The 20,871-nt window shown below is 40.1% G+C and overlaps 1 protein-coding gene across 2 annotated transcripts in view; it reads left to right on the forward strand.

The window, feature by feature from the left end:
- Positions 1-20,871, forward strand: part of chd6 (chromodomain helicase DNA binding protein 6) — a 115,616-nt gene that overhangs the window by 70,361 nt on the left and 24,384 nt on the right. For both annotated transcript variants that reach the window (XM_041979688.1, XM_041979687.1), the window contains 18 exons: positions 1,116-1,359; positions 2,541-2,717; positions 2,875-3,018; positions 3,141-3,239; positions 4,337-4,493; positions 6,477-6,687; positions 6,831-7,026; positions 8,676-8,840; positions 8,976-9,155; positions 9,301-9,411; positions 12,571-12,773; positions 13,899-13,979; positions 14,088-14,206; positions 14,351-14,510; positions 15,028-15,117; positions 15,291-15,394; positions 15,781-15,910; positions 20,198-20,276. In XM_041979688.1, the coding sequence (XP_041835622.1) occupies positions 1,116-1,359; positions 2,541-2,717; positions 2,875-3,018; positions 3,141-3,239; positions 4,337-4,493; positions 6,477-6,687; positions 6,831-7,026; positions 8,676-8,840; positions 8,976-9,155; positions 9,301-9,411; positions 12,571-12,773; positions 13,899-13,979; positions 14,088-14,206; positions 14,351-14,510; positions 15,028-15,117; positions 15,291-15,394; positions 15,781-15,910; positions 20,198-20,276 (2,650 nt within the window). The remainder of the gene's footprint in view (positions 1-1,115; positions 1,360-2,540; positions 2,718-2,874; positions 3,019-3,140; positions 3,240-4,336; positions 4,494-6,476; positions 6,688-6,830; positions 7,027-8,675; positions 8,841-8,975; positions 9,156-9,300; positions 9,412-12,570; positions 12,774-13,898; positions 13,980-14,087; positions 14,207-14,350; positions 14,511-15,027; positions 15,118-15,290; positions 15,395-15,780; positions 15,911-20,197; positions 20,277-20,871) is intronic.

The following is a 20,871-nucleotide window of genomic DNA, read 5'->3' on the forward strand; positions in this document are numbered from 1 at the left end:
CTTCTACCACTTATTTGATGTCGGGTTGCAAGGGCAGCAGCTCTTCTTCTCCCAGGGGCGTCTTCCTGGTGGGATGTGCCCGGAAAGCTTCACCAGGAAGGTGTCCAGTAGGCATTTTAACAATCTGGCTCCTCTCAACAGATGACTGAGCTTTTCTAAGGGAGATTAAAGAGGAGACTTGTTTTGGCTGCTTGTGTTCGCTAACTTTCTTCATCCAGTCGCTACCCAATGTAGTTCGACAGGTAAATCAAGACTTTTGTCTTTCGACTAATCTCCTTCTTCACCACGTTAGCCTGAGTCCACATCGCTGCCGATCCCCCCGTTGATCTCCCGCTAATTCCTTCCCTCACTCATAAACAACACCCTGAGATACTTGAATTCCTCCTCGTGGAGAAGGATCTCATTCCCCACCTGGAGAGGTCAGTCCACCTTTTTTCAGATTGTGGTCCATGGACTTGGTCTTGGAGGTGCTGATCCTCATCCCAGCTGCTTCAGCTCCTGAGTCCACCAAACTCCTTCAACGCCCTGGATGCATGTACAAAATGCTAACAGATGGTTTATTGTTGTTGTTTTTATGAAATTACAAGCTGCAGGAACAGAGAGGAAGGAAAACAATAATTCCTTTTTTTTCGCCTTTCCCCCTGGTTCACATAGTGAGCCCACTGCTCCTCCCTGTAAAAAGGAGTCAGCTGAGGTGGTTCGGGCATCTGATTGGGATGTCTCCGGGTCGGCTGTCCTTCGAGGTTTTCTGGCCATGTCTTACTGGGAGGAGATCCCAGGGCTAGACCCAGGCCCTGCTGGAGGAATTATATATTCCTGCTGTCCTGGGATTCCCTAGGGATTCCTCAATAGGAGCTGGAGAATGTCACTGTGGAGAGAGATGTCCGGGTATCCCTCCTAAACCTGTTACCTCAGATAAGCTGAGGATGGATGGACGGACTGATGGACAAATGTGCACCTTCAAAACTACTGTATTTGTGAAGCACCTTCTGTTTTCTTGTGTGTTTAAACAAGTTTATAGAAAGAAACATTTTTTATTTATAATCGTATTTCCTGTTTTTATGTTCATGTCAGAGCATGTTGGTCTCTCATCATGTTCTTGGTTTTTATCCTAGAAAAAACTGCATTCTGGCAGATGAAATGGGTTTGGGAAAGACCATCCAGTCCATCACCTTTCTATATGAGATCTTCAGCATGGGGATTAGAGGCCCCTTCCTCATCATCGCCCCCCTGTCCACCATCACCAACTGGGAAAGGGAGTTCCGCACGTGGACGCACATGAATGTCATCGTGTACCACGGCTCACAGATCAGCCGGCAGATGATCCTGCAGTACGAGATGTTTTACAGGGACCCACAGGTAACGTTTGAGTTTATATGTCAGTGGATGTAGACACAAACATCACCAGGTGATTATTACAAAAAATCGGATTCTCAGATTCTCTCCCTAAATCTTCCTTTTAAAGATGCTCCACAGGTTCTCAAATAGGGTTGAAGTCAGGGTGTGGCCACACCATGAGCTATACCCATAGCAGCCAAAGATTCAATGTTGTTTTTACAGCAGAAGATGGAGCATCGTCTTTACTGCAGAAGACATGGTTCTTCCTTTTATACCATGGCATAGAAACTGCACAGATTTAGCAGAGGTCATTTTGACCCCATCAGGCCTACCATCTCACCCCCATTATTTCAGCCCAAAACTTCACTCCACCACCAACTTGCTGATGTAGTAGCCTTGTCTGGACATGGTGGCCGTTCTTCAGTTATCCAGAACTCCATCAGTCTGGACCATCCAGTGTATCACAGTATTCGTCAGTAAATAAAACTGCTTGGAAATAAGTCTTCATATATTTCTGAGCTCACTGCAAGTAATTCTTGTGAGCGTTGGTTAAGTGTCGCCCAGATACGGCTGCAGCTTCTGGATTATCCTGCCTGGTTTACCATCAGCTTCAAATACCTGCTTGCAGCTTATCAGTGGCTTTTTAACAGCGGCTCTCTTTCGACTTTCCTTGATTTGCTTTTATTTTAACAAATCTATTTGCTCTCTGAATCACAAACAGATTTTTTAACAGTATGATGGTCTTGCTCATGTTTTTTGTGAAATGTTCAGTGTTTTCTTGTTAATCTGCAGTCATAAATCATCAGACAACGTAAATGCAGTGAATTTAGCCGTACTTACATGGACAATGATAAATTATTATTAAACATTTTCCCGCACAGTTTGCAGTGTTGTGGTATCGGACATGAATAAATATCCAGGTTCCAGAGCAGTACATTATGAAGCTGAGATGGTATGACTGTAAAAGGAAGATGCGGAGATACATGATAAATGTTATGGATGGATGTTTGTCATGCTGTGAAAACCCCTCATGATGGAAACAGAAAAGCAGAAACAAACATTAACCAGCATCACAGATACATTTTTTTTTTAACCAAGCTGATCTTAAACAGTCACCTCCTCAGAGACAGAGAGAAAAAAATTATGTGATGTTCTCATTAACCATTTATCTATCAGGACTCTGATCTTTCCCTTCCTCACAGGGTAACACAGTCCCCGGTGTTCTCAAGTTTCACGGTTTAATAACCACCTTTGAGATGATCATGGCTGACTGTCCTGAGCTGAGGAAGCTGCAGTGGCGCTGTGTGGTGATCGACGAGGCCCACCGACTGAAGAACAGGAACTGCAAGCTGCTGGAGGGACTCAAACTAATGAACCTGGTCAGTTTGTTGCTGTGTGGCATTTACAGTTTATTTTCTTGTCTTTCTATTTCTTTATTTGCTTATTTTTCTATAGACAGGCTTATTTTTTCAGTCCAGATAATTTTGAATACACCTAACTGAGACCGGCGAGATATTTTTGTCCTCATTTCAACAGGAACACAAGGTGCTGCTGACGGGAACCCCTCTGCAGAATTCTGTGGAAGAGTTGTTCAGTCTGTTGAACTTCCTGGAGCCGCAGCAGTTTCCCTCTGAGAGCGCCTTTTTGGAGGAGTTTGGAGACCTTAAAACAGACGAGCAGGTCTTTTTTAGTTAATTGTTTTCATGTAGACCCCAATATATATATATATATAAGTTTTTAACAGCAAGAAATGTAATATTTTCACTTTTGTCACATTCACACCTCCTCTGTTCTTCCAACAGGTGAAAAAGCTTCAGGCCATTTTAAAGCCCATGATGCTGAGAAGACTGAAAGATGATGTGGAAAAAAATCTTGCACCTAAAGAAGAGACTATCATAGAGGTATGACAGACTCTGTGTAAACACAGGGACAGTACAGAATGCGAATTTAGGGTTACGGTAAACATGAGGTTGATGAAAAGCATTATTTCACAGTTAATGTAAACCAGATGTGTTTGTTTTTGCTTTACACTTACTGGCCACTTTATTCAGTCCACTTTACTCCTGCTGGGTTAGACCTCCTTTTACCTTCAGAACTGACTTAATTCATTGTGGCATAGATTCAACAAGGTGTTGGAAACATTTCTCAGAGATTTTGCTCCATATTGATATGACAGCATCACACAGTTGCTGCAGATTTGTCGGCTACACATCCATGATGAGAATCTCCCGTTCCACCACATAACAAAGCTGCTCTACTGAATTGAGATCTTGTGGCTGTGGAGATCATTGGAGTCCAGTAAACTCATTGTCATGTTTAAGTAAACATTTGGAGATGATTTGAGTTTTGTGACATGGTCCATTATCCTGCTGGAAGTAGCCATCAGAAGATGCTACACTGTTTATTTTAAGTATTTATTTCAAATAAGACAAAACATTTAGAAAGAAATCTTTATTTATTTGTCAGTATATATCTCACAAAACATAGCGAGATTTGTCCTCTGCTTTTAAACCTATCACTAGTTACACTATGAGCAGTGGGCTGCCATTCTATGGCACCCGGGGAACAGTTGGCAGGGTTAAGGGTCTTGCTCAGGGCCCACAGTGGTTCATCTCTGTTGCCAGCCTGGGGATTTGAACACAAATCCAAAAAACAGAATGAAAAGAAGTATCATTTGTATACTCCTTAAATAATAAATAACAATAACAAGCTTCCAGGTTTAAACCTGTCTAGACCCTAATACCTGATATTTGAGGTAAATACGATTTTTTTCTGGCTTTGTATTAATAAAACATAGATGTAATTTAGATATATACATAATACATACATTTACCCAAAAACATGTACCTATTGTAACGTGCTCCTTCACATACATTACATACACACGTACACATACAGGAAAAAAAAAAGAGGAAAACTCCAAAAGTAACCAGTAGATAGACAGACAGGCTTTGCTGTTTTACATAAGTGACTTTTTTCATCGTTTCTCTTTATCCAGGTGGAGCTAACAAACATTCAGAAAAAATACTACCGAGCAATCTTGGAGAAGAACTTCTCCTTCCTGTCTAAAGGAGCAAACCAGCACAACATGCCCAACCTCATTAACACCATGATGGAGCTGCGCAAGTGCTGCAACCACCCCTACCTTATCACAGGTAAGAACACTCGCATTCTCCTGCTACACAGTGATGCAGCTCAGGGCTGGGTCAAGGTAAAAACATAAATAAAATAGAGGTGCACCTCTGTTGTGGATACAAAATTCAAGTGTCTTTGAAAGGATGTAAGGTAATTTTCCTTCCATTTTAATAGTCCGTGTTGGCATTTCATAATGCTATACCAAGCAACACATTCATAAACCAAGAGTACAAAAAAGACAGAGAAGTCTATGTAAAACTGAAGATATGATAACATAAAATTATTTATTGTATCCAAGTGTAAAAGTGGAATGGGATCATCAGACACTGCATTTTTTTCTGTCTTGTACATTAAATGTGCTATACAAATAAACTTGCCTTGCCTTACCTTTCATAACTTTTTCTTTCATAATCTTTCTTCACGCAGAAAAAAAGTAGTAAAGTCAGTGAAATCCTACTTGCTTAAATTTTTTACACTTTGGATTTGATGATTGCTGTGAATTTTGAGCTCAATATGTTAATAAAGTAGGGTTCAAGTGAAAAACATAACTGTCATAACATAATTATTATATAAGTCGTGCTACAGACATGGAGATGGTGAACATTTTTTTTGTGGTATTAGAGAAGATTGACAGATCAAAAGTAGACTCTGTCCCCTGAGGATTAATTCGTTGGAGGTAAGGGTGCCACAGTTGGATATAAAGGTAGCATCCACCAAAGGTTTAGTCTTTACAAGAAAGTATGAGTTGTGGCTCGGCATGTTGTGGCACAAATAAGCTAAAAATATATTTATAAAATACCTGACATCTGCTTCTATATGCCAAAGATAAAATTAAAGAGCAGCCAGAAATGTTCAACACATGTACCGCATGTTTACCGGTATGTTAACGTAACACCAGGGCTTCCTCCAGGATTTTGATTAAGGTGCTGAGAAAGTACAAAAATGTATACATTCCATTTGCCATTTAAAGAAACCGACACCGCCGCATGCACAACCCCGCCCTAAAGTTTCATGTTAAATATAAAATAACCAGGTCTTTTGTTCATTGCACTTAAAGACGCGGACATTCCTCCCCAGCAGTAATTCCCACCCTGTCGCGGATGAAGCTTCTCCTGGACTATGAATTGATCAGACCAAAACAGACTTTTTTCTTGTTCTTGTGGCCTCTAGAACAATCTGTCACCTTTTGGCCGCCACTCTCTAGCGAGCCAAAGCAGAACCAGACAGGTAGTTGGGACGCCAGTGTTCATTTTTCACAATTATATTATTTGCAGCAGTGTCACATTTCCTGAGTACAGTTTCACGCTTTTATTATGGTCTGTAAATGTGTGCACATATAGAATTTATGTTCATATGGATCCATTTATAAAATATAATTTACATGTGTAACATCTGGGTTTTATTCTGACAGTGCCCCACGATCATTTAGGTAGTGGAAACCCTGAACGCATTCAGCTCCATAACAGCATAAAGAACATGCCTGGGAGGCTGAACAGGCTAAGTTAACATAACATGCCAGCGACTCCAACAATCAAGTTTCTATTAAGCAAATTGACCAAGATAGGATTTTCTTCTTGAGGTCATTTCGTCTGTGTTCAGTCTTATGTTTTAGTTAATTTTTTTAGTGGTACAGGAGCAGAAAATACTGTGGTTAACACTAGCCTAGAGCGCCCTCTCGTGGCTGTAGACAGTAGTGTTGACTCCTTGGTTCATGCCAGTCATTATGAATTAACATTTAAAAGCATGTTAAATTATAACACACACACATATATATGTATAGTTATTTATATACATATATATATATATATATATATATATATATATGTATATCTTTTTTTTTTTTTAAATATATATATATATATATATAGTCGCGCCTGACTATAAGTTTTAGGCCCAGCCAAACTATGAAAAAACGTGCAACTTAAAGTCTGGAAAATACTGTATTAGCAAAAATAAAAATAAACAGAACATATCTTTTTTTTCTTTATCTTCCTTTCTTACAGGAGCTGAGGAGAAGATTCTGGAAAGTTTCAGGAAGAGCCACAGTCCGGAAGCACCAGACTTCCAGCTGCAGGCCATGATCCAGGCAGCCGGTAAACTGGTGCTGATCGACAAGCTGCTGCCCAAACTGCTTGCTGGGGGACACAAAGTACTTGTCTTCTCCCAGATGGTCCGCTGCCTGGATATCCTGGAGGACTACCTCATACAGAGACGGTGAGCGGAGAGGGGGAGAGATTAAATGTAGCATGAAAAAGGAGAGGAGTTAGAGAAATAGAGGCTTTGTGAATACAGGGAACAAAGTAGCCAAAGATGAGAGGAAATATGAAACCAAAGCATCCCTCTCTGTTTGTGTTCAGCTACACATATGAACGCATCGATGGTCGGGTACGAGGAAACATGCGGCAAGCGGCCATCGACCGCTTCTGTAAGCCTGATTCAGACCGCTTTGTGTTCCTGCTCTGCACCAGAGCTGGAGGACTGGGAATCAACCTGACAGCCGCCGACACCTGCATCATCTTCGACTCCGACTGGAACCCACAGAACGACCTGCAGGTGGGCAAAGAGCTTTGTAACACGGCGAAAAACAGATCGTCAGAGCGTGTTTTCACAAACAGCACATAACAAGAAACAAGAACAGAATAACACCAGATGAAGAAGAGATGTTCACCTGGTTTGTCTCAGCTATGTTGCTTCTTGTTATTTCATTTGTAGGGATGTTTGTGATTTCTTTTGAGTCTGTAGGAGCTCATAAAATTCACATTTCAGATGAGTTAAACAATCAAACTTGATGCAGTTCATGTTTCGCCATCCTTATCAATTGTCACGGCAACAAAATTTGAGCAATCTGATTGGTTTTCCATGCTTGATTATCAATAATAAAAAAGAATAAAAAAGAAAATAAGTATTAAAAATGCAGGGATACCAGTCAATTTACAAGTTTTAAATTGCATTAAAGCATTGTAATAAAATATAAATATAAATTCATTTTTATTTTTCAATTTGAGCAAATAAGCTCATTAAAGTTTTGCAATTGTCAACTAAGGACTGGAAAATTTGTGTTATGTTGAAATCCTGTTTTATTTCAAATCCTGGAAAACTTTCAGGAAGAAGAAGTTTCACCACTCTGTGAAAGCATGAGGAATTAGTCATTTTATCATCTTCAGTATACGCTATCTAAAAGAATCCCAGCTAAAAAGACTTCATGTTTAGACCCTGACATGGTCTAATTACCCTGTGTGTTGCTTTTAATACCAGTTTCTGCTCTAAGAGACAAAACAGGATTCAGAAGACTTCACAGACCTCCTAACAAGAGCACCAAAGGAGCAACGACTTACTAAAGACTCACAACTATGATCTCACCACGTCTTCTTTAGTTAAAAAACAGGGAGAAGGGATGAACAGGGAGGAGCTCACATATGTTTGTTATTATACAAGGGGCATATTAAGGGAAGCACAACACACACATTCCTGTATATATATGCGTATATTCCTGCAGTCATGAGACAAATGCATAAATTCTAACTCTAAAAGTAGCGTGGAGCATTTAGCAGTGAACAGAGCAGAAAAACACATCAAACAGCTCAGGGAGTTCATTAAATATTTATTCATTTGGTGAAATAATAAATAAAACAGAGATGCACTGTATATCATAAAATGCATGCTGGTTTTAAGCTGCTGAGCTAGATTTTGCAACTAAGGTGATGGTGCAGATAAAATGGGCTGCACAGAGTCTGAAAGCGTTGCGTAGTCGTCAACATACAAGTCAACAGTCGGTCAGGATTAATGAGGGAGTTGTATTTTAGACACTGCATCTGATTGGCTGTTCAGTGTAGAGAACGCAACAGTTTCACGACGACACTGAAGAACAAATGGTTCTGGTTTACCTTCTTGTATAATCAGCGTACTGTCGCCCCCTTCTGCTCTGGTGTGTGTCTCTTCGTGCAGCATCAGATTACACATCCAGACTGGCAGTAGGTAGCAGGTTTTGGTGGTGTATTTAAATGTTGTTTTGTTTGTTTAGATGCTGGCGACATGACCTGTGTCTTACATTGCAATTCAAAAACAGCATTCTGTATTTCTAAATTTGGCTTAGTTTATTCAGTTTACCTCCACAAGCACCTATAAAAGCACCTATAAATCCAGCTTTACACACATAATGTAGGTTGTTTTTGTGCCTGTTTTTATGTGTCTCACTAATGCAGGCCCAGGCACGCTGCCACCGGATTGGTCAGAGCAAAGCTGTGAAAGTCTACAGACTGATCACCAGGAACTCATATGAAAGGGAAATGTTTGACAAGGCCAGCCTGAAGCTAGGACTGGACAAAGCTGTCCTCCAAGACATCAACCGCAAAGGAAGCCTGAATGGGGTGAGACTCAAGTATCGATACAAGTTGCTAAATGATCCATATCATTCACATGGATGTTTCCCCTCTGATGTGATTAGCTGTCAAAATCCAGATGGATTAGCATAACTTTTAACCTGTGTCTGTGTGATGCTACAGGTGCAGCAGCTCTCTAAACTAGAGGTGGAGGATTTGTTAAAAAAAGGAGCTTACGGAGCGCTGATGGATGAAGAAGATGAGGGCTCCAAATTCTGCGAGGAAGACATCGATCAGATCCTTCAGAGAAGAACTCAGACCATCACCATCCAGTCTGAAGGGAAGGGATCCACATTTGCGAAGGTGGAAAAATCCATAAACATAAAACATATAGAAATCTCAAACTTCTGAAAAACCTTACATTTGTGCTGTACCTCAGCATTTCTGCGGGAAAACCAAGTTAACATCAAAGTCTTGACTCTGTGTTTTTTACTTTATCTTTCCTCAGGCCAGTTTCATCTCATCTGGCAACAGAACAGATATTTCACTGGACGACCCAAACTTCTGGCAGAAATGGGCCAAGATTGCTGAAGTGGAGATAGATTCCAGATCAGAGAAGGTACAGATGTAAAGAAAATTAAATAAACAGCTAAAAAGCGGTGGGATAAAAAGGAAAGCTCTGAAATAAAGATTCAGGAATATGATAGCAGTGAGAGTGAAGATGGATGCAGAAAGAATCACTGGTTATTATAACAACTGAAACAGAAAAAGCTGTTAATATTCTAGATTATGGGGAAAAGCTAGTTAGACCAAAATGTAAGGATAGTCCATGTTCCAGCCGCGTGTGGAAGCTCCTTTAGCAGCAGTAAGATGATGTAATGGTTTTCACGATGATGTTATGAGTCTCTCACATGCTTGTGGAGGAACTTTGGGCCATTCTTCTTTCCAATGTTGCTTCATTCAGGTTATTAGAATTGATTTCTCCACAGGTCTCTGAAGGTCCCACCACGGCATCAGGTTGAGGTCTGGACTTTGACTGGGTCCCTGTAACAGCTCGGGGCTTTTCTTATTCAATCATTCTGTTTTAGATCTGCTGCTGTTTCTGGGATTGTTTTCCTGTATGAGCCAATTTCAGCCTAGCTTTAGCTGTTAGAGAGTTGGCCTCACCTTTGACTCTAGAATAGTTTGGTATCTAGAGGAGTTTATGGTCGACTCAGTGACAGCAAAGTGTTCAGGTCCTGTAGCTGCTGAACAAGTGCAGATCATTAGCCCTCCACCACCGTGCTTGACAGTTGGTATGAGGTGTGTGTGCTGATATATTGTAGTTGTTTTTTTTTTAAATTATGTCCAAACATCTCTACGATTTTAGGCACCATACTTTTTAATTTGTACATGTTACCTTTTGAGGATGTCATCAGGAGACATGGCATTGATTTTCACAGCTATGCTGATGGTACACAGCTTTAATCACCGTGTCTTAAACTGTCTTTTAGATATAAAGTCATGGATGGCAGAGAACTTCTTACACCTTAACCAGGAAATTATTATCGGTCCTGAGGGCAAGAGAGAGATCATTTTATCAAAACTACATCATTTTAATCCCTCTCAGTGTGTGAGAAATCTGGGTGTTCTTTTCGACTCTGAGCTCATCTTAAAAACATTGCCAGAGTCCGCCCATTTCTTTCTCTTGCCAGCACGGAGGTGCTGATTCATGCTTCTATTTCTAGTAGATTAGATTACTGTAACGACCTGCTCTCTGGTCTTCCCAAAAAGTCCATTTTAAACCTTCAGCTACCGAGGACCAGGGGGCGGGAACACAAGACACCAGTTTTAAAATCGCTGCATTGGCTTCCCATGCATTTCAGGATTGATTTTAAGGTTCTTTTAGTAGTTTATAAATGTCTTAATGGTCTTGGGCCCTCTTATTTATCGGACCTTCTGTTAAGTCATGAACCCTCATGGACCCTGAGGTCCTCTGGTACTGGCCTTTTAGTTTGTTTTGGCCTTGTAGTTTTTTAGTTAGTCCAAAAGTGAGGACCAAGACATATGGCGAGGCCTCTTTCCATTGTTACAGCCCTCGTCTGTGGAACAGCCTGCCGGAGGGCCTCAGGGCTGCAGAGACTGTTGATGTTTTTAAAAAGAGGCTTAAGACCCACCTTTTTAGTTTAGCTTTTAACTTAATTTTATTTTACCTTAATTTGTTACATTATTTTATTTTCATTCTACTCAGTTGTACTACTTCTTATTTATTCATTCATTCATTCATTCATTCATTTATTTATTTATTTATGCATTCTTAGCTGTTCTTATTGTTTCTTAAGGTTATATGATCTTCATTTTAACTCCAGTGTTTTCCTCATGGGGATCCTCCACGCCAGGGGTTTTGCCTGCTCGGTCTGGGGGCTGTTGCCGCAGTGATTGCACTGATGGGGGTGGTTGCTACTGTTGGACACGGGTGGACTGGCCCCTGGTGTGGATGGATCCCCATGACATTGATATTGTTTCCTCACAGCAGCATCAGGCCAGATGTTTATCACTTTTAGTATTCTATACCTACATTCAGTTCGGAGACAGAAATTAGAGAGTCATGTTTGTACAGGGATGGGGGGGGGGGGGGGGGGGGGGCTGCTTGGTGTGTGTGTGTGTGTACACATGTGTGTGCGTGCAACTGTGTGAAATAGTTTAATGAGTGTTTTTATTGTTATGTAATTCTACTTTGATGAATGCAAAGGCTTGTTTTTATTTCTAATATGCATAAGTGTTTTTAATCATGTAAAGCACTTTGTGTTGCCTGTGGAATGAAAAGTGCTTTATAAATAAAGTTTGATTTGATTTGATACTCGCCATGTTCTTTTTAAATAGAAGACGCTTTCTCCTTCAATTCCTTCAAACAAACCATATTTGCTCAGTCTTTTTTTAATTGGACAGTCATGAACTTTAACATTTAAGATGCTAACTGAGGCCTGGAAACTCTGAGATGTAGCTCTTGGGTTGTTTGTAGTTTCTCTGAGCATTGCATAGTCTGACCTTGGGCACTTTGTGTTGCCTTCAGCATAAAAAGTGCTTTATAAATAAAGTTTGATTTGATTTTATTTGACTTGAATGTCTTCCACTTGTGAATGCTCTTTATCTTTGTAGAATGATGGACTCTATATAATTTGGAAATTGTTTTGTAGCCCTTCCCAGATTGATGAGCAGCAACAATTGTTTCTCTGATATCATTGCTGATGTCTTTCCTCCTTGGCATTGTGTTAACACAGATCTGAACACCGTCAGTTAAAAAGTGTATTTAATTAGCAGCTCCTGACTGCTCCTTAATTCTTCTGGAAGTAGGACGGGTGGATTTAGTTGTTCACACACTAAATCTAAGTTTTTTTATTTTTGTTTTTAAGTAAATAACAAAACAGTGCCATATGTCATGCATTGTATTTACCTGAATTTAAGACCTGATAAACATCAGATGAGTTTGTCCACTAAAACTGAAAGAGTATGTAATTTAATTTACTACGATTGCCTGCTGCCTTCGTGAGTTATAGAAATTTTACACCACACATTTACTGTCCTTACACCTTGCGTGTGTGAGAGAACTTCAAATCTGCTGATCTGTATCTTCATTAACTGCAACTCCAAGTTAATTGGGTTAGTGTTTGTTGTGTCTATTTATTTTGTACTTAATCTTCCTGATGCTGACAGATGTTTTTCTGACCTGTTTGATTATCTAACAAAGATCCTTGTGTTTCTTTCTCACATCCAAACGACATCCATCTCTGTAATGCAGGAGTCGCTGGTGATTGACACTCCCCGCGTCAGGAAACAGACCCGGCACTACAACTCCTTCGAGGACGACGAGCTGATGGAGTTCTCAGAACTGGACAGCGACTCGGAGGAACGGCCTTGTCGGACTCGTCGCCTAGGTGACCGCAGTAGGCGGTACCTTCGCGCAGAATGTTTCCGGGTTGAAAAGAATCTGTTAATCTTTGGGTAAGACCTAAAACCTTTTTTTTAGAAATACAGTGTCCAGCAGCTGATGTTAGAATCTGTATTTATAACTGAGCATGTCCAACTCAAAATGTGTTTATGAACTACTCTAAAAGACAGACCATGTGATCTGTGAAGCATGAAGGGATGTCTTTACATTGTATGCTGGAGCCTGAGTTGGACTAGTTTCTGATGAAGATGATTTTACTGGACTGTACTGTAGATCTCAGTCTAACACAGCAGGACTGAGAGTCTGGCAGAAACTTAAAATGGATCAGTTAAGTCTTTATTTCTGGTGTCCTCAAGCTGTTGTCAGTTCTAAAGTCTCCATATGAGATGCTACTGTCTGTATAAAGTGGGCTGTGAATTATCAGTGAAAACATACAGATAAATCCCTGCAGAGTCATTTGAAGCAGGACTAAATCCTGATTTTACACTTAAAAGCCAAATGTTGTCATATCATTTTATTTATAAAGCACTTTCATACACAGCTGAAATAAAATACCTTACATTAGGGATAAATTCAAAGCACCAGACAAAAACAAATAAATACAACTACTGGGTCAAAAAACGGTCACTTCCATCTTATAAAAATCATTTTAAAAATGCTGTTCAAATTTAATAAATTTTGGGCCAAACAATATTTAATGTTGTCAAAACATGACAGATCCCAGAAGAAGTAAATACAGAGAGAAAAGCAATGGTCCTAAAATTGAGCCCTGTGGAGCCCCACATAACAGAATCCATGACTAGCGATATTTACACAAAAGGTTCTTTCCACAAGATAGAACGGGAACCATTGCAGTGGATTTAGAAAACAAGATGATTCATAAAATAAAACATAAAAATTTTGAGGTCCACTGTATCAAAGGACAAGAATCAAATAATCACCAGAGTCAGCTGTCTGGAGGGTGCCATTAAAGACCCTCAGCTGTGTTAACTTTGTGCCATAACAGGTTTTGAACCCAGATTGAAAAGCCTCCAAGATAGTGTACTCATCAAGAAAAGTCTTTGGCTGAGCATCAAGAGTTTTCTCTAAAGATTTTGTAATGAAAAAATCTTTGCAGGTCTCTCATTTTTTTCCTTCATGCATTTCTTCATCATCTATCTGTTAACCTGTCATTCCAGCTGGGGTCGGTGGAAGGACATTTTAAACCATGGTCGGTTCAAATGGCACCTAACGGAGAGAGACATGGAGGTGATCTGTAGGTAAGGACTCTGAAGTGTCCAGAATTAAATACAGTATGTTTTTAAGTAAAAAAAAAAAAAAAACTGTAACACCATATTTGCAAATATTCATGTTATTTTTTTGTGCAGGGCTCTGCTAGTTTACTGCCTGAAACACTACAAAGGTGATGACAAAATCAAGAGCTTCATCTGGGATCTGATCACACCCACCAAGGAAGGCCAGGACCAGGCTCTGCTCAATCACTCTGGTTAGCCTAAAACTGTTAGATAAACTGCAACCACTGACTTTCACTCTACCATTTTACCAGCAACCCACTTCCTCTGTGATCAGCATTTAAATTCTATGTGTTGGTTATGCATCCTTATATTTTCTCCTGTTTCCCTGCTTGCAGGTTTGTCCGCTCCAGTTCCTCGGGGCAGGAAGGGGAAGAAGCTGAAGAATCAGCTGAACGTTCCTGAACTGAAGAACGCTGACTGGCTGGTCCACTGCAACCCGGAGGTGGTTCTTCAGGACGAGAGCTACAAGAAACACCTCAAACAACACTGCAACAAGTCAGTTTAGAGCTCCGTTACTGACTGTTTTGTCTTTTGAGATTATGTTAAGGAAATCTTTGAACGTGTTTTATAGATAATTTGTGGCCCTGAAGCAAGTCTAAAAGTTCCCGTTTCTCTTTAGGCCATGTATAATTTATGACACACAGAACAGAAGCTACTAGAAACACTACAATCAGCAAGTCCCGCCATTTTTATACAAGTACAAAGCATTTCGGAACAACTTTCAGAGGGTTAGAGTTTCTGTATGACTTTCATAGGGTGTATTTACAGTGTGAAGCATTTATTTGTTTGTAAGACATGATTCTTGTTTACAGTGTCCTCGCATCAGGAAAAACAAGGGATTGGGATTAGAACAAAATAAAAAAAATAAAGAAAAATTTAATTACTTAGTCTTGTTTCTCCAACATTTAAAGGAAATTTTAAAAGAGAGTTGACAGTTTAACTTCAGTATCGACTTATGGAAGACTCTTACAGACTCTTACAGCTGCTCCTCTGGTGCCTTTTCACTTCACAGGGTCCTTCTGAGGGTGCGAATGTTGTACTACCTGAAGGTGGAGGTGTTGGGTGAAGCTGCCAACCAAGCTTTAGAGGGGATACCTGCCAGGTACATTTCTGACACTAGACTCATAAAATGAAATAATTAATATTGATTGGTTGAGTAATTTGTTCATTTTGTTGTCTGGACTAATTATGTGCAGCAGAGTTGTTTTTTCCTGCTTGTGTTTGGGTTTTCAGTGTTCTGACAGCCACACTGTGTGTGTCTGTGTGTGTTGACAGTAAACTTGAGGTGTCGCTACCCGACATTGACTACATCGAGATTCCTGTGACATGGTGGGATGCAGAAGCTGACAAGTCTCTCCTTATAGGAGTCCACAAACACGGTGAGGACTGCTGTCGGTTTACAGCGGGTGATGTTTTTCCTGCTGTGATTCAACAAAGCAGCTTTCAAAGTTTTTTAAACAACTTTTCATTAAAAATTTGTCCTGAAGAGGAATATTAAGAAGACAAACATGCTTTCATCTGTTATTTCTGTGTGTTTTGATCATTTGTTGTGACCCAAAAATGAGTATTTTTGTTGTGCTGAAGATCAGAAACTGTATTAAATCATCACTGGGGATTAATGTCTGATTTATTTTCAGCTCTTGCAGGAAAGCAACCTGCCAGTATTCTCTGAAAGGGAGCATTTTTTTGTGTGCTGTGTGTTTTCATGCTGTGTTTTTGTGTGTTTTAAAGGTATGTGCATCTGTCTTTGTCTGTCCTTGTGCAGGATATGAGCGGTACAATGCCATGCGGGCCGATCCGGACTTGTGTTTCCTGGAAAGAGTCGGCATGCCTGATGTCACGGCTCTTTCTGCTGAGCAAGGAGGAGGGGAGGCAGCCTCTGACATGACTGACAGGTATAGAATAAAAAAAGGGAAATCAAAACATTTCAAAACATTTCAACAAATCTGCACACAGTGAAGCTGGACTCTGAGCTCCATGACCCTGATTTGCTTTATGTCGTTTTGATATGATTTAACTTTGTGTAAGCTGAAAAAAGCACCTCCCTGTTTGTGTGAAAAGATGTGAAATAACTTCTCTTCCTTGATATAGAGTTGCACAACAGTCACAGATTATACATCACGCATTGTTTAGCATACGAACGCGATCTGAGTCATTTAGACTGATACAGCATTTTGTCCCGTTCTTATATATATATATATATGTGTGTATATATATATATATACAAACAGAACAAAAAGCAAAATCAGACATATGTGAAAATACAGGATCCTACGTGACCATGACTCCAGGCAGGGGTGTCGGACTGGGGGGGTTAAACGGTACTATTTACCCAGAGCCCTCAGCAGTGTATGGGTCCTTGAAAATCCTGAATCAAGCTTTTGATTTTCCATGGTGAGTGTTTTTTTTGTAATCAATTTAAAATTGTCTAATTATTTGATATGATAAAGTCAGTCTGCCCGATTGAAGGTGCAGAGAGAATTCTGCTCTAACAATAATGATGGGTGTTCTTCGAAGGCCCATCACCCCTCCTAAACTGAGCATAATGGTTTAGTCCACACCTGTTTCAGTCTGTTCAGCCGAGTTAGGGTTAGGGTTGCACACAGTGCATCCAGACAGTCAGAGGACAAAGTTGTGTATTTCCCAAAGAAAGTAAAATCTGGATACCAGAAAAGGGAGAGGAAAGAAAATGAATTCAGGAGCAGCAGTTTCTTTTTAATTTCTTAGAGAAGAGAGATGAGCAGCACAGGCTGAGCTGATATCAGCAGCAGTTGTCTGTAGGTAGCACGTTATTCATTTATGGACACAAATTTATTACTATGAGAAAGTCAGCAAAGTTGTTACCGCATTTCATCTGATTTTACTGACCTGGCGATAACAAAATGGTTCCACTTTGTATCGATATTTAAGCCCTTTCCCACTCATCAGTCATGACACATTTGGTATCAACTGATTCCTTGTAATTTCAAGATTGTGTGGATTTGACTGTCATCATGTTATTACCCGTTGTTTGTAGTGTTGATAACAAATTATCTATCATCATTTTTTAAATTAATCAAATAAAACAGGAGAACTTCCCAACTTTAGGTCCACGATGACTGATAATACCTTATAAAAATATCTAACATGGAAATAGGAAAAGGGCTGTGTTATAATTATTAATGAATTACCCAGTCTGCATGTTATAAGACACAAGAGTTGAATAAGTTTGCAGTCAGAGAGGAGGTACAATATAAAACAAGACTCAAGTGGTGTAGCCTAGGTCAGTGGTTCCCAGCCTCTTATCCTGAGGGACCCCATTAATGCAAATAATAAAAAAGCCATGGACCCCCTGCCCCACTACGTGCTGAAACCATGCTTGGTTTTTTCATGCTTTCAAAACATAAATAATGTTTTCTGGCTGAGTCCTGTCCTTTGATAAAGCCAAAGTTAAATTAACAACATATAGCCTTACTTTTTGTTCTCAAAATAGGGACAGTGTGTGGACATTAATCACAATAGCTCTGAATGTTCAAAGCCTTGGGGACCCACTGCGTTCTTTGGGAGACCCCCTTGGGGGATCCCGGACTCCGGGTTGAGAACCACTGGAGTTTATTGTGTAACAATCATGTATATTAAACTTTCAGAACCACTTTAACATTGTAACATCAGAACTAGCAAAGCTTAACATCATGAACCACATGGACCTTAGCTTCAGACACAGCAGCAGCAGCAGGTCCGTCACCAGATGATGACTGAGGATGTGAGACAAGATGAGCTCCTGAAGGCGGTGAAGTTATTCAATTTACGAACAAGCAGTGTGGCCTCTGACGGAGAGTGGAATATGTTATTTACAAGGTTTGATTCGTTTGAGAAGTGCAGCATGAATACATTCTCGGTCCGGAAAAATACTGAACCGAGTCCCCAGTCAGAAGTCTAGCGGACTCTCCTGGTGGGAACGCCCCCCTAAAAGACCTAGCAGAGGCAGCTAGCGGCTCATCCCACACTATTTCCAAACTTTTCAACATAACATTTTGTTTCCAGATTACTGCTTCTCTTCTTCGGACCGTTCTGTAAACCCTAGAGATGGTTGTGTGTGAAAATCCCAGTAGGTCAGCAGTTTCTGAAACACTCAACTAGGCCACTTTCAAAGTCACTTGACTATTTTACAGTTGCCAATCTAGCTCCTCTTCCTTTTCGTCCTCCTCTTCCTTCTCCTCCTCCTCGCAGTCATCACCTCTTTCTGCCATCGGTAGTTGTGTTCACAGCAGGAGCCAACACTGGTGTGAATAAACACATCCTGCCTGCTCTGACGCCGTGCTGGTTTTTTGTTGATTCTGCCACCTCGCTGCCCACGCAGCTGCTTAACATACTGAGTACCAGCTGTGAGTAAGTTGATTACAAACAAATGCATGTAAATGCTAAAGGTGTTATTAATCTTATTCTCTTTATAACAAACATGTTTTAATGAAACTTAACAGACTGACAGATGCTGTGAATTTTGAAGTGGAGAACAGAAATTTATCTTGGTGGTAACAGATGTCTTTGTTCATTAAATTAAACATCATAATGAATAACCACAGAAGTGTCACGGAACTATTATTTCTGGAAATTTCACTCCACATGGGGGTCCTGAATGGAGAACTTATGCTGACTGGAAGAGAGGCAGAGTGGGGAAGACAGCCAAGAAAACTTGTGCATGAGTTTGTGTTTTCTGCTGCTGTGGCTGATGGCAGTGGTATGGAGATGAGATGGAAGCTGTCTTTCGTTGTGTTACCTGATCAACCTGAAGGTTTTTCCAGCTGAGCGTGGCAGCTGTGTAGCAGGGCGATTTCTTTGTCTCTAAATGTCGACTCTGCAGGGTTTACTCGCAGATTTGGGACAGGAAACAATGAAGGGATGCAGAGAGCTGATGCCATGGGGATAAAATCGTGCATGCAGAGGCAGTATTACAGGAACTGTGAAGCTTTTCTTTTCAGTTTCATAAAGTTTTTGCTGAATTTGAAGTTTGTAGCCTGAATAGCAAGGAAAACAAATGTGGTATTTATGAAGTGCAAATGTTTGGAAACCACAAAGCTATCTTCTTAGAACTGTGGAGTCTACAGACAAAGATTTCCATTTTATTATTTCCAAAAATGGAAAAACAAGCAAATAATGCAGCACTGCAAAACAATATGACAAAGCAGCAACTACTGTCAGGAAGTCTGGAGTGCCTGTTGCCTTCATTTCACTTCTCAGCACCTCAAGAACATGTCTTTATAATTTCAGGGCTGCAGCTATATTTCTGACTAAAGTCCTGCTCATCCATCCGTTTGTCCGTCCACTGTCTACACTCATTTATTCCAGCATATGGTCGCGGTGGGGCAGGAGCTTACACCAGCTGCTACTAGGCAAGAGGCAGGCTAAACCCTGCTCAGGTGGACAGTCCATCACAAAGTCTTGCCTCATTCCCAGAAAGATAAAAAGCTGCTTCGGTATCAGACTCCATGTTCTGTATCCTCATACAAAAAGACAGACTCTGCGGCTAAAACAGCACACAGTGTGATCAGCATTTACTGTTTCTGGGAAACGGCAGCTTGCCTGCAGCTCACATCTGCGCTAGGTGATGTTCAGGTTGACGACAGCAAGCCTATCAGGCTGACTGGTGAGCTGTTCTCCAATCAGACTGGAGTCAGGAAGAGTTCCCAGGTGGCAACAGGACATTCGTAACATATACAAGAATTTCACATGAGATTTTTCCCTGTTTGTTTGTTCATTCATTTATTTTGATAACGCTCAAATGAAATTCAGATATTCATTGAATGCCCGTCTGAAGGAGAGAAAACATAAGGAAATTTATTTGGGAAACAGATGGATTTCCATCCGAATGTGGCTGCCAGGTAAAACTTGACTTTTCATCACTTTAAAGGTGTGTTGCTTAGATTTTTATCCTGTTAAATTTGGTTGTTAGGGTAGAACAACTGCAGCTCTATTACCTTCAGTGAAATTTTTGGATTTTTTGTTGTTTTTTTTTCTCTGGTGTGGCAGTCTCATATTTGTTTTTTTTTCTTTACATGAAGTCATCCCATGACATGCTGCAACACACATATTTAATATCATGAACACTGAACCTAAACCGTCCTTGTTTAGATTCTTGTATGTTGCACAGCTAACTTGACGATGTCTCAGTGGCTAAAGCTTTTCTCTCTTGTTTCTGTTCTCAGTGTGAACAAAACTGAGGAGGCAAAGGACGACCCTCACAGCAAAGCTAATGGAGGAGAGGATCGAGATGAGAGCAGCAAGGTGAAGAAAAGTTACATTTTCATTTGAGTTTTGTGTTTTTTTATTAATATATTTTTGTCCTTTTCCAGATGTTGTCTTTTATGATATTTGTCAGTCAACCTCATATTTGTCTGAATCATTTTTGAAGCGTTATAGACATGAATCTGGCTTCTGGGATCTAAGAAACTCATAATATTTGAGTTAATGGATCATTTGAACAGACTAAAAACACAAACTTGTACAACTTTAGAGGATATTGTGGATAAAACCTAATTTATGGCTTTTTATTGCTAATTCCTGGAGTCTGAGGGAGCTCAGGGCCCCGTAGGTGATTAATATCATTTTTGATTAATATCACTGCCATGTCATTAATACATAATTCACTATTCTTTATTTGAATAAATTATTGCTTTGCAGGTTTTGAAGGATTCATCTGTCAGATGTGACTGTTTGAAATTGTCATTGCAGCTTATAAATAAACAGAAAAACCAAGCCAGTTTATTTTCTGTGATCAGACTCTGTACATTTAATACAAAGGACTTTGTATGTTGTAAGTTGTCTAGTGACTTTAACTCATTTTAAAAGTAGTTTTCCAGATGAATGTGGGGATGAAAAT

This window comes from Melanotaenia boesemani, chromosome 3 (genome assembly GCF_017639745.1).
Source record: "Melanotaenia boesemani isolate fMelBoe1 chromosome 3, fMelBoe1.pri, whole genome shotgun sequence".
In the NCBI taxonomy this organism is placed as follows: Eukaryota; Metazoa; Chordata; class Actinopteri; order Atheriniformes; family Melanotaeniidae; genus Melanotaenia; species Melanotaenia boesemani.